This window comes from Moschus berezovskii, chromosome 18 (genome assembly GCF_049115385.1).
Source record: "Moschus berezovskii isolate FMDL1 chromosome 18, NW_MosBer_1.0, whole genome shotgun sequence".
Lineage (NCBI taxonomy): Eukaryota > Metazoa > Chordata > Mammalia > Artiodactyla > Moschidae > Moschus > Moschus berezovskii.
The window spans coordinates 11,794,999-11,808,984 of record NC_142477.1 but is presented as its reverse complement, the minus strand read 5'-3'; the positions used below and the strand labels follow the sequence as shown (position 1 = coordinate 11,808,984).

The 13,986-nt window shown below is 42.0% G+C and overlaps 1 protein-coding gene across 2 annotated transcripts in view; it reads right to left on the bottom strand.

Moving 5' to 3' along the window:
• ADCY2 (adenylate cyclase 2) overlaps positions 1-13,986 on the bottom strand; it is a 453,943-nt gene that overhangs the window by 105,358 nt on the left and 334,599 nt on the right. For both annotated transcript variants that reach the window (XM_088827623.1, XM_055422281.2), the window contains exons 13-14: positions 7,456-7,525; positions 4,410-4,507 (exon numbers count right to left, since the gene is read on the bottom strand). In XM_088827623.1, coding sequence (XP_088683749.1) covers positions 4,410-4,507; positions 7,456-7,525 — 168 coding nt within the window. The remainder of the gene's footprint in view (positions 1-4,409; positions 4,508-7,455; positions 7,526-13,986) is intronic.

The window sequence follows — 13,986 nt, the reverse complement described above, 5'->3', positions numbered from 1 at the left end:
TGCTAAATGGCTTGGGGGAACCAGGGGCAGACACGTCGTATGAAGTGAGTGTGAGATTTAACGTCAATGCAAGGTTGGTGATGCTTACAGGATTTTCTTACTGGAAAATTAGAACTGAGCTCTTGAATCAAGTCAGGAGCATAAAGTGTATCCTATCAGGAAATGGGAAACATAAAAACTATATCCAACTAATTTTCAGGGACACTGACTATGTAGGGTCCCAAATGGAAAAAAAGTAACCTTGGAAAACTTGAGATCCCCAATTGTGATCCACGTTAAGGGGCTAATCAAATTCACATGACCTATTTAATGAAGGAACCTAGACCTAAGGATTTTCAAAAAATAATGTGGATTGAGCTGTGCCAGACATATCTGGCAGAGATACAGTGAAAACCTATCATAGTGATGCTTTCACAACTCAGAAAACATGAGACCACCCTGGACCCAAACCTGTGCTTTGATGAACTCACAGCTGAAATTATAGATGACCCAAGAAGACATATGGCCATGAGAGGGACAACAACAAGAGTAAATAACAGAATTCATGCATTTATGAAGCATAAATACCAGAAGGAAACAAGTGATATTTTCATACAATATGTTTAAAATCTGAAAATAAGAGGAAAAAATATATGCATAGGCAAAATAGAGAATTATAAGAAAATCTCAGATAAAATGTGGCTCAGTCATGTCTGACTCTTTGTGATCCCATGGACTATAGCCTGCCAGGCTCCTCTGTCCATGGGATTCTCCAGGCAAGAATACTGGAGTGGGTTGTCATTCCTTTCTCCAGGGGATCTTCCTGACCCAGGGATTGAACCCAGGTCTCCAGCATGGCAGGCAGAGTCTCTACCATCTGAGATATCAGGAAGGGCAGGAGGAAAATGGGGAGACAAGAGGATGAGATGGTTGGATGGCATCACCGACTCAATGGACATGAGTTTGAGTGAACTCTGGGAGACAGTGAGGATCAGGGGAGCCTGGAGTGCTGCGGTCCATGGGGGTCACGAAGGGTCAGACATGACTTAGGGACTGAACAACAACGACAGACAAAAAGTAGACTTCTTAAATACGAAAACATGACCATTGAGATCATAAACTCATTGTGGATGAAATATGCACCAGGATGCCTCACAAAGAAGTAAAGAGGTGGGGACCGTGAAGGCGAACTGCAGCACCTGGAGCACAGAATGAACAGAGCAACAGACGATTAGTAAGTTTCAGGAGGAAAGAGCAAACGAGGGAGGACAAGCCACATGCGAAGCAACACAGGCTGAGGGTGGGAAGAGCTGAGCAAAGACATGAACCCTCAGGTGGAAAGAGAAGACCGCATCTGGTCACTTAGGGAGTTAAGAACCAACGCGTATCTAGAGACAACACAGTGAAAACCAAGCCTCCCTCCCCATCCCCTGGAAAGCATACAAAGAGGAAAGACCCGTTACCTATAAAAGAATGCAATGGGGTTGACAGAAGACATTCCTTAGTAACATCAGAAGCAGAAATTCAATGCAATAATATCAAAATACTAAGGGAAAATAGGAATGTTATACCCACACTATTGTTCAAGAGCAAATTAAAATAAAGCAGACAAAGACATTTTAATAGAAAAAAAATAGGAGCTGCCACTACTCACAGATATTAAATAAAAGAACTAATAAATGGTACACAGCAACAAGAAGGAAAATAAACTTGAAGGGAGAAATAATTTTTACAAAGCACTGATGAACAAATAAAATGATAAAGAATGCAGGTAAGTCTAAATAAATATTGACTACAGTTACCATCTGGAACTAAAATTCTAAGAAATAATTACATGGAAGAGACATAATGATTAACTTTATAATTTGTTAAATTAAGAATGTGTTAAAATTCCAATGGCAATTATTCAAAGAAAAATATATAGGATCCCCCTTCTTGCTCCTCTCTCTCTCCATATATATTTTTTTTCCAAAAAAGAATAAGAACAAAGCAAACTTGATCAGTCCTTTAGCGGTTAGGAAGATGGGGGATGTGGGGTGGGAGGAAACCAAAGAAGAGCAGAGTAAAGGAAACGTGAAATGAGACAGTGGAAGTGAGTCCACAGGCATGGATAAAAGAACCAAAATGCAAATGGGATAAACTCACATTAACACACAAAGGACATGAGACTGAATGAACAGATAAAAAACCAAAATAACAATAATGACAGATACTGTTTGCAGGAAGCTGACCCACCGACTAAAAGTCCCCAAGAGCATAGTTTATGTATATTCAATATGACACAGGCTCAACATTTCTGATATATGGATTGTGTGCAAATGCATATCTATTATGTTCAGTATTTTTCTGTATCTTTGAAGTATTTCACAGTAAGAATTCTTAAAAAGAAAAATTAGGATATTAACATGAAAGAAAAATGAAGGCAAAAGACATAATAAACTATGAGGCCAGTACTGAGAGTGCAGGTGTAAAGCTTCCCTGTGAGAGGTGTCCACAGACCTCACTCTGAACTTTCTAACTGCCAACACAAAGAGGGAACTGTAACCCGCACCTATTTCACAATTTTCATGCTCAAAATTCAACTTGTTGCTCAAGAGAAACCCAATAATTTGTAATGATGCCCAAGGGAACAAACTTTGATGGGTTCTCATAAAACACACAACAGAAAAGAGACAAAAACTTAAAAAAATAAAAGCAAAGACAGAAAAGACACCAACTTGTTTTTTTCTTTTTTTTAGGTGTAATTCCATGAAATGCTTTCCCCAGTTCCCGGAAGTCTTTTCATCTTTATTTTGGCATCATCTTTTGTAACGCCTTAGTCACTTTCTCCCCTCCCAACAATCAGGGGTAAACGTTGTCTTAACTGGGATGTAGAAGATATAAAAACACTCATCCAGTAGGAAGATGTAGCAAATGAATCCCTCTGCTTTAGAAATAAGGGCCTGTTCCCTTGGTGGTACTTGTTTCAGCCACATCACTGTTTGCAGGCCCTGCAGTCCTGCTGCTCAATAAGCCTTGTCTGTGCAGGGGCAGCTGTTTCTTTCCTGCACCATGTGGCAGAGCCTGGAACTCAGAAGGAGCTTACTTTGTTAACATTTTTTTTTCCCAGTGGAAAACTGACAGGCTGACCTTGGCAGATTCCACTGAAGATTGTGTAAGTCTAAAGGAAGAATTCACTGGACAAATGCATTCTATGCTCATCGACGGGGGGAAGGGGATGACCAGGTCCAACACTTCTAAAAGGGGGCAGGTAGCTTTGGGATTGGATACATGTAAGTGATACTTCCCCTTGTACTGGCTCGGTGCCCGGAAGAGCATCCCTTGGGGTACGGAGGGAAAGGCAGACCATTTCTTCCTAGTTTGCGCAGCATTTTTGTGAGACAAACTGTCACCCTGCTGCAGCAATTCAGATTGCCCACAAATGCTGGCCACACCGCTGAAGTGAAATGCAATCAGTCAACTCACTCCAGTAGACCAAAAATGATAACTGTAGCCTTTACAAAAGAGGCAATGATGACAGGAAAGAAAATTTTTCTTAAATTTCTTTCTAATCCCCAATTATTAAAGACAGAGTTTTCCCTTCCTTTAGATTTCATGATGAGGAAGGTCAGTTGACCTATTACAAAGTACTGTAATATCGCACTCGTTACGATTTCCTAGTAGCTCAGATGGTAAAGAATCTGCCTGCAGTGCAGGAGACCTGGGCTCGATCCCTGGGTTGGTAAGATCTGAGGGTGAAAGGAATGGCTGCCCACTCCAGTATTCTTGCCTGGAGAGTCCCATGGACAGAGGATTTTTAGCAGTAGGTGGTGAAGTGTGAGCTCCGGTCACTCAGCTCTCCCATCTGTACCCAGGGGTCTCCTGGGAGAAGGGAGTTGGATGGTAACTCATAACTGTCAGATGGCAGAGCCAGTGGGCTTCAGGGAGCAGGACATGAAATCAGAATGGATGGTGGGCAAACTGAGCCCAGGGCAGGCTCTGTCTTCAATACACAACGTTTGTTTATTAGAAACAATATCTAGTGATTCTGCTCTTTCTGGGTAAAGGTATTGGGTTACAGTTCTTAGACATGGGTATCAGAATAATATGGAAATAAAGTGAAATGATTCTATTTATTAAAAAAAAAATCCCCATGAATCTACATGGCCACTTTGAAAATTCAAAATTACTATAACTAAGACATGGGGCCCTTCAGCTTCACAGGTCCTGAATTAACCCCCCAGCCCAACACCGTCTCCGCATCCTGCCCCCCACCCTTCCCCTTCCCTTCCCCCACCCTTCTTACATAAATGCTCAGTTGGGAAATGTGCATCCTCTTGTATATAGTATAACTGAGTGTAGTTATACTGTGTATAGTACAACTTCAGTACAACAGTGCGGTGGAAAGGCATGCCCAGGGAACATCCCGATGGTGAACCGCATGTACTTACTTGGGTGAGACCAGAACCTGCACGATAAAGATGCAGAAGAAGATGAGGCAAGCACAAGTCACGTAATACTTGAAGGCCGGCAGCGCGGTGGCCCGGTACTAAGGGGAGAAAGAAACCAGGAATGACGGTCCTCCAAGAGAAGCGCTGAAACAAGCCCCCAGCAGCCTAACTGCTCCCGGTTCAAGCATCACGCTTGCAGGCGGTGGCAGAAAACGAGCTAAGGACAACAGCTGTTCATCCCTGACAACGTGCGCTTCCTCCCTCCAGACGAGCTGTGAGAGGGACTCCGGACCACGGTTTTTACCAGTTGACCAGTTCAGAAGCCCATTTAGAGGTAATTGAATCCCTCCAGCAAGGAGACAGAGCGCCTGGCCAGAGAGACAAGCCAGCGACCACAGGTAACAAAGGAGCAAGCAGGCGTCCTGCTTCCCCTGAGGGTCTGAGTTTCATGGTTACTTGGGGAAAGCAAATGGCTTTTCATAGAGGAGTACTTGACTTTGAAGAGTACTGAAGAAATGCAGTTTGCTCATTTTACTATTTTATTGTATTACTGAGAGGTGGTGAGTGAAGTTACAAGACCAGACCAGCTGGCTCTACTCTCTGTGAACATTCGTTGGCCTGTCTGGGTCGGGCTGTTTGATTCTTTCTACCCAGGCTGTGGAATAAGCGGGTTCACATGACTTTCCACAACATCCAGGATCATAGACCGACCAATGCAGCTACCCGCCTGGGGCTGCCCCTGGTGAGTTATGCAGGAAAAGCCAGCCAGCGTTGTACTCATGATGACAATGATCCGTCACACGTCCCCTTTACTATGTGATGTTCTGCTGGGCACTTGCAATGCTTTGAGGGGACTGAGTTATTTCAGCCTCAACAAAAACTGCCTGCAGCAGGAACTATTATGGTCCCTAGTTTTGGTTGAAAAAAACTTCAAACCAGGATGACTCATGAACATTCCCAGAAACACTCACACAGAGCAGGATTTCCACCCAGGTGGACTGGCTCCTGAACCCAGGCTTCCAAACTTACTCCCCTCCAAAAGGGGTTCTATGATAAAATTTACGGAGATAAACTTTTGTGGCAAGGCTACCGAAACCCCCTGAAACAATGCTGCTGGCAGGTTGTGTCAGTGTGTCTGCACAGACTGTTTCCCAAGGTAATGGGAGTCAGGTGTGCAGTTTGGGGGTTTAGCCTCTGGGGTTTTGGTGCAGATGATGGATCTCTAGGTTGTCTGGCTTCTCTTTTCTTACAGCCTTTTAACTCCCCTGCTGGCCTGCAGAGCAGGCTGGGGGCCGGAGGGCAAGAAGTGAGCTTGAATCTCAACGCTGTCTAAAGTTGGTCTCAAAGGCAGCCTCTGAGAATACCTACACGAGAGGAATGTCAGCACACGTTGCATGTTTCAATAAACATCACTTTCTGTTTACTAGAATATTCCTTTGGGTGCTTTTGTGACTTCAGAGCCAGGGTAAGTTATAATGCTGACGAAGAAACTAACATAGTTGCTGAAACATGATTATATTTTATGCATTCACTTATGCCCTTATCTTCTTTCTCTGGGCCTGTGTAGAGACATGAGTTGGAATTTCCTTGTGGTATTAATAAAGGAAAGGGACTTCCATCAGGAAGGAACTAATTTAACGTTTAAATAATAAGTAGTCATTAGTCTCTAAGTTCTTTGATAACAATAATAATAATAATAAATTGTATCAACCATCAATCTGGCAAACGATCTGTAGTAAAAATTCCTGACTTAGAAACAGAAAATTGGTCTTCTTGACCACTAACTAGTACGAAAGATTACTTTGGCATCACTGTAAAATCCAACCTTGATGAGCTTTGGAAGGAACTGGGAATTTTGATATTTGCTATATCCTTTCAATATGCATAAAACAATGAACTAGATTTTCTCAACGAAATTTTAATATCCAGGCTGTGACTGTTGCCATTATTATAGTAGCTCTTGTTCAAACTAAGACTGTAATTACACAGCAAAGTGGTACAATGACCTCTACCCCGCTCTTTTTCTAGATCAACATGAAACAAAAGGCAAATAAATAAGGCCAACCTGCAACAGCTGTCCTTTCTACAACAAGAAGTCATTTTAGCAAATCCTGGTTTAAGCTTGACATGTACAAATTATGTCTGCTTATATATTTGTGATGAAACGGCTCTACTTTACGAGTCAAAATGTGAAAGTATTTAAATGCACAAAACTTCAAAGTTTGGGGTTTCTAATTCTCCCAACCACGGGTTTATTCTTCTCATACTCTTGTAAAAAGTTAAAATAATTTGTATAAGGACACTGTAAAATTGTCAGAAGGGGTTTTGCTTTCTTTTAAAACATTTATGTCTAAGAAAATTTCCCTCTGAGAAAGCAAGATACTGTTGTCTTTTTGGTCACATTGCATGGCATGTCGGATCTTAGTTCCCCAACCAGGGATCAAACACACACTCCCGACATGGGAAACATGGAGTCTTAATTACTGGGCTGCCAGGGAAGTCCCAGGAGAGTAAGATATTGACTCCTTCCCTTCCCCTCACCCCACATCTCCCAGATGTCATTTACTAACAGGAATGTTGAGAGAGGCGACGAGCCAAAGACAGAAACTTGGTAACCAGAAATGTGGTAGAACAATATTCGCACAGAAGAACCACAGGAAAAGCTAGAAAGAAATCTGATATGGTTCAATTCAGTTCAGTTGCTCAGTCCGACTCTTTTCGAACTCATGAATCACAGCACACCAGGCCTCTCTGTCCATCACTAACTCCCGGAGTTCACTCAAACTCATGTCCATCGAGTTGGTGATGCCATCCAGCCATCTCATTCTCTGTCGTCCCCTTCTCCTCCTGCCCCCAACCCTCCCAGCATCAGAGTCTTTTCCAATGAGTCAAACCTTAGCATGAGGTGGCCAAAGTATTAGAGTTTCAGCTTTAAAAGCAGTTTAAATGTCACAGTAAAAAAAACATAAATATGATTTCATGATGGAGTTTTTAAAAGCTAATATTTTGGAAAAATGATTGATTTTGAAGGAAAAAAATAGCTTACTTCTTTTTCTAGTATTTTATTGTAGAAAAGCAATGAGATTCTCTGAATGTCTTCAGACTTGAGCCATTGCCTGGAAATAAAAAGGACAGACACGTCATTAGAACCAAACCTCCAACCAAACACCTGGAAATTAAAAAAAAAAAAAATGACTTGCATTCTTCTTTTTTCATATTGCCAAATAACTGGAATATGGAATCTAGGTTTGTTAACAAGATCTGCAAATGTAATATTCTTATTCACACACTGCCTTCCTTTGAATTATATTGCAAACCAGCTGGCATACTAAATTGAAAATCAAGTTATCCAACTTAAATAATTAGGAAGATAAGTCATTAAAAGGACTCAGGTACATCAATGTGTTTATTCGTTGATGTTTTAGAGAAATCACATGGTGAGTTTCATCTCCTAAGAGGGTTTGGTTCATAGAGAAGCACTGTTCTTCTCAGTTTATAGAAAACAGTTCATCACAGAGCATCAGAAACATTTAGAGTGGCTTCCAGGTCTGGGCAAGAAGACTTTACTCCTGTCATGCTTGCTAAAAACACTTTCATTGTCATATTTTTCATTTCTGTAAGGTAAAAAAAATTGTGCTTGAACAGTTTTCAAAAATGGGTAAAAATACTAACAGAAGAAGCAATCAGGTCAGATTACTAACATAGTACATTGATGCCAACATAAACACATACATACATAATACATACATATCTCTCAGATGTGCAAAAATAAAAGTTATATGCAAGTAAGCACTCTTACACGTTGACTTCCTATGAGAAATCTGTTTTGAGAAAGCAGTTGAGGTAGAGAAAGATCTTAAAGACAGAACCCTTCACCATACTTTAAAATACTTTGGCCACCTCATGTGACGAGTTAACTCACTGAAAAAGACTCTGATGCTGGGAGGGATTGGGGGCGGGAGGAGAAGGGGACGACAGAGAGTGAGATGGCTGGATGGCGTCACTGACTCGATGGACATGAGTTTGGGTGAACTCCGGGAGTTGGTGACGGACAGGGAGGCCTGCCGTGCTGATTCATGGTGTCGCAAAGAGTCAGAGATGACTGAGTGACTGAAATGAACTGAACTGAACAGAAATGTAAGAAAACTTGAAATCAATGCATCAAGAAAAATACCTAGAAACAAATACTAACAAAATAATTTACTATCTAGGTTGAGTCATAACACTTTGGAATTTTGACTTCTACCTGTACTTTCTGATTTTCCTTTAGAATAAAACTTTTATAATTATAATTACCCGAATTACTGTGGTATATACATATAAATACCTGCATATTTATGTATATGTCTGCAAGCACACATAATGACGTAGCTATACCTATGTCTCTATCTGTACCTATATATCTGTATAAAGGGAGATAGAGACTGTATATATATATATATGCTTCTGGAGATAAAATTATATTTTTTTGTATAAAAAATGTTATAGCTGTGCAAACAATGACCAATTCCCATGAATTCCTACATACAGTAGTTATGTCACTATGGATTTTGATTATCTGCAACATATTTGGAAGATAAAGATAAACAGGGAAGCTCTTCCAGGATCCAGGAGGAAAGACCAAGTGACTGTTATGCATTATTTTGTAATGACAGGGACAGCCATGTCCCGATTTCAGAGTCAGTTCTCAATGTACACTGAGGTTTCACGTGACAGTTAACAAGCAAGCTAGTCCAGAAGATCAGCCCATTTGAGAGAAGCATCTCCAGGGCTCCCTCTGGACCGATCTGAAGATGCTCATGGCTCATGCACCACCATGAACTTGAGTCTCCCAGGAGACTAAACCACAGCAGTGCAGTTTCAGCCGAGGCCCAGAAGTCAGTCATCTACTCCAGAATGACTGCCATTAAAAGTGAGAACTCTAAAAATACTTTTGGATTCAAGGTTATAAACTTTAGATATCAGGGAAATAAACTTTTTTTTAGTACTTCTTATGACTGCACCAGTTGCAGAGATCTGTTATTGCTCTCTTTTATGGGACTAGTTGGAAGAATCAAAGGTTGGTTAATATTAGAAGGAGCAGAAAATAAAATTTAAGATAGATTTTAACTGTCCTCATTTTTAGAACTCTGTATTCATTATGGATATCAAACTATGAATAATGTAAGCCAAGAACTTATTAAAAACAGTTTTTTTTTTCCTTTACTGAGAATGAAAAATCCATTTAAAAATGCTCCTGGATAATATAAGCTTGGAAATAAAATATGAATGAAATTTATAAGGTGGAGACAAAACCAGCTCCTCATTAGTTAGTGGGGCTACCATATTTCTACATTTTAGTCACCAGTTTGTCTTGCAGGCAGACAGGAAGTACTCAAGACAAGATCTGGCTTTTCTTGTATTTCCAGCACCTACCATAAGTTCATAAGACTTGATCCCTGGATGGATGCTTGGGGAAATGACTGAATTCCAATTGTTGATTCTAGGAATTTGCCCATTAGAATCTTGGTTGCAAGCAGTGTCACTGCACAACTAATTAGCCATAAGGCCACAGCTTTGGATTCATTCCACTAGAAGATGATAATATATCAATCTTAATAGATCCTTCAGTGAGCAGTCATGTCTTCCATCCATCAAAACCAGAAGTCTACCAAACTAAGGCAAATACATAAAAGGCGGGCTAGTAACTCACAACAGTCTCCAGGAGCATAAAGTGTTGGTTCTTTGACTTCCTTAGATACAACAGCTTGTTTTCTGTGCTGTCTCTGCCAAACTTATCATGCAACTGAAGTCGGAGGAAAAGAAGACTCAAGGTCCTATCCCCCAAAATGAATGGTTGTGTGATTGCTGATGAGTATAAAATTCTGAAAGTGGTGAACACGTTTTTGCTGTTTGATAGAGAACATGATGTAGACAGAACTGTGGTATTTGGCACAGAATTTGGTTTAGATGATTTGGGAAATATAAGCACTGGCCACGTGATGGGACATTTCAGCAGAGTGTGGGTATGCCTCACCAGTGACACATGTCACACATACTGAGGAGGAACAGCAGCATCCCTCCGCTGTTCATTCGACTCCCAGGGGACTCCGAAGAACTTAGAACAGATTCTTTTCACATCGTAAAGAATGTACACCTCACATTAGATCTTGAATCCTTAGTGATCTACCTTGAGAAAGAAAGCATCATCCCTTTCTCTAAGATACACCCAAATACTATAACCACGCATTGGTTTGGCCAAAAAGTTCATTTGGGTTTTTTTGTAACATCTTACAGAAGAATCAAATGAACTTTTCGGCCAACCCAATATCTGCACACATTTTTAAGAGTATCTAAGCATTTTTTGCATTTTTATTTTTCACAGTCCAATCTTTAAAAATTTTGTTACGCATATTTCACAAGGTCCATTTCAGTGTTCCTCTTTTATTTCCTTTAATTTATCTTTTACGGCAAAATTGTCTTATGCCAATTAGTCCTGAGGCTGAATCCCCTGCAGTAAAGAAGTTTAGGGTGAGAATACGGGACCCATGACTGTCGCCTGTCCCTTTCTTTTCTCCAGTAGGTCAGGTTTGGCCAAAGGCTTCTTCCTTGAAGCCATAACTGATGGGCACATTCTTTCCTTTCTGTTCTCACCATTAAGGAGGGTAAATCCTCCCCACGAGCCTCATGCCTCTGTGGGTTCTCTGAGGTGGCCTCTGTTCTGGTTGTTGATTTTCTAGGAAATTCAAAAATTTATAAATGTAATAGGTCAGGAAGCAACAGTTAGAACTGGACATGGAACAACAGACTGGTTTCAAATAGGAAAAGGAATACGTCAAGGCTGCTCTATATTGTCACCCTGCTTATTTGACTTCTATGCAGAGTACATCATGAGAAACGCTGGGCTGGAGGAAGCACAAGCTGGAATCAAGATTGCCGGGAGAAATATCAATAACCTCAGATATGCAGATGACACCACCCTTATGGCAGAAAGTGAAGAGGAACTAAAGAGCCTCTTGATGAAAGTGAAAGAGGAGAGTGAAAAAGTTGGCTTAAAGCTCAACATTCAGAAAACTAAGATCACGGCATCTGGTCCCATCACTTCATGGGAAATAGATGGGGAAACAGTGGAAACAGTCACTGATTTTAATTTTCTGGGCTCCAAAATCACTGCAGATGGTGACTGCAGCCATGAAATTAAAAGATGCTTACTCCTTGGAAGGAAAGTTATGACCAACCTAGATAGCATATTAAAAAGCAGAGACATTACTTTGCCAACAAAGGTCCGTCTAGTCAAGGCTATGTTTTTTCCAGTGGTCATGTATGAATGTGAGAGTTGGACTGTGAAGAAAGCTGATCGCCGAAGAATTGATGCTTTTGAACTGTGGTGTTGGAGAAGACTCTCAAGAGTCCCTTGGAATGCAAGGAGATCCAACCAGTCCATTCTAAAGGATATCAGTCCTGGGTGTTCATTAGAAGGACTGATGTTGAAGCTGAAACTCAAATACTTTGGCCACCTGATGGCGAAGAGCTGACTCATTTGAAAAGACCCTGATGCTGGGAAAGATTGAAGGCAGGAGGAGAAGGGGACGATAGAGGATGAGATGGTTGGATGGCATCACTGACTCAATGGACATGGGTTTGAGTGGACTCTGGGAGTTGGTGATGGACAGGGAGGCCCAGCATGCTGTGGTTCATGGGGTTGCAAAGAGTCGGACATGACTGAGTGACTGAACTGAACTGAATCTGGATATTTGGAGTAGGAAAGAGTTGTGTGTGCTGATAAGGTCAAATCTTTTGGGGAACTGGAACTACAGGGAGAGAACAGAATGGAGAATGTGTTGTTTTCAGTCTCCTGACACTGTTCCTGACCTAGCTGGTCTCTGGCACGAAGAAAGTCAATCCCCTCCTGGGCTACACAATAAATAAATCTCAATTAATTTATGCTAACTTGTTTTTGTGCTAGGCTGAGGTTAACAAAGGAAATTCTAAAGAAGATTTTGACTTGAGCTGAGGGGCAAAGTACACCCACATCCACATGTGGAATTATTTTGGAACAGGCTTCCCAGATGGCTCAGTGGTAAAGAATCTGCCTTTCAATGCAGAACCCGCATGAAACAGAGCCTAGGGTTTGATCCCTGGGTTGGAAATATCCTCTTGAGGAGGAAATGGCAACCCAGTCCACTATTCTTGCCTGGAGAGTCCCATGGACAGAGGAGCCTGGTGGGCTACAGTCCATGTGGTCACAGAGTTGGACATGACTGAGCACACACGCACATTAGCAAACTGGATGCTAATCTAGAGAGAAGACCACTTTCCTCCTGTGATGGACTGAATATTTGTATCCCCCGCTTCATATGTTGAAGGCCTAACCCATGGTGTGTGTATCTGGAGATGGGGTTTCTATGGAAGTGATTAGAGCTGATCGAAGTCCTAAGGGTGGGGCCCTGGCCCAAGAGAATGAGTGTCCTTATAACACCAGACAGCTCACTCTCTCTTTTTTTCTGCACAGCCCTGAAGAAAGGCCACAGGGACACACAGTAAGGGGGCTGCCCTGTGCAAGTCAAGGAGAGTTCTCACCAGAAACCAGCCATGCTGGCATCCTGAGCTCAGACTTTCAGCCTTCAGAGTGGGGAGAAAGTAAATTTTTATTGTTTAACTCTCAGCCCATGGCATTTTGTCCAGCAGCGCCAGCCGAGGAACATACCTATCTACATTTACATCATTGATTCCGAAGGCCTCCGTGGCCTCAGCTGTGCATTAAGGCCCTGGGTGACCTGTGGCATTTGGAAAGGTGGGTCCATGAACCGGCAGCTGAAATAAGTGATTCTGGACAGGTGTTCTCTCACTGTGGATACCTGGTCCTTCCTCAGCCCTGGGGTCTGCCAGCCATCCACCTGGGCATGGACTACACTCCATTCAGACACAATTCAACTTGACTCTCACGTCCTTCATTGACTCGCCAGCTTCTTTCCAGTACCATAGAGGCCCCCGTTTTTCCCCTTTAAAGTTTTCACTGACCTCTTTCTTACTCTTTTTTTTTTTTAAATCAGTTTGGAAGAACCTGACCCATGGTGATTCCATTCTGAATATTAACTATACAGCACACCCTTTTATTGCGATGAATCTTACAGGAGTGCACACTACTCCAGGAGACAAACGCTGGTGGGGGGGTGCTGGCCTGGTGGCCCCCTCTCCACTCTGCACCTCCCAGAGAAGCTTCTGGTAAGACCCTACGCCGCAGACCTGCTGTGCATGCTTTCTTCCCTCTGACTTTGCTGCCAACGGAAAATTGTCACTTGCCACCTGTTGTTACAAGGATTAGGTCACTGGCCACTGCAGTCAACACAGCCTCAGAGGTTCAGGGCAGAGATCAGGACTGAGGACCTCTGTCCTCTAAGAAAACTGCCAAAGCAGGCCTTCAGATATTCTCAGGAGGAGATTTTATGAGCTCAATTTCTTGCATCTTCGCATATCTAGAAAAACACTAGAATTGCTAATGGGACATCTGCTCTTCATGACTAACAGAACATTTTGTCAATCCGTGTGCTGGACTGCAAGTATTCCCCTTTCACCAAAGTCACACATATAATGACCT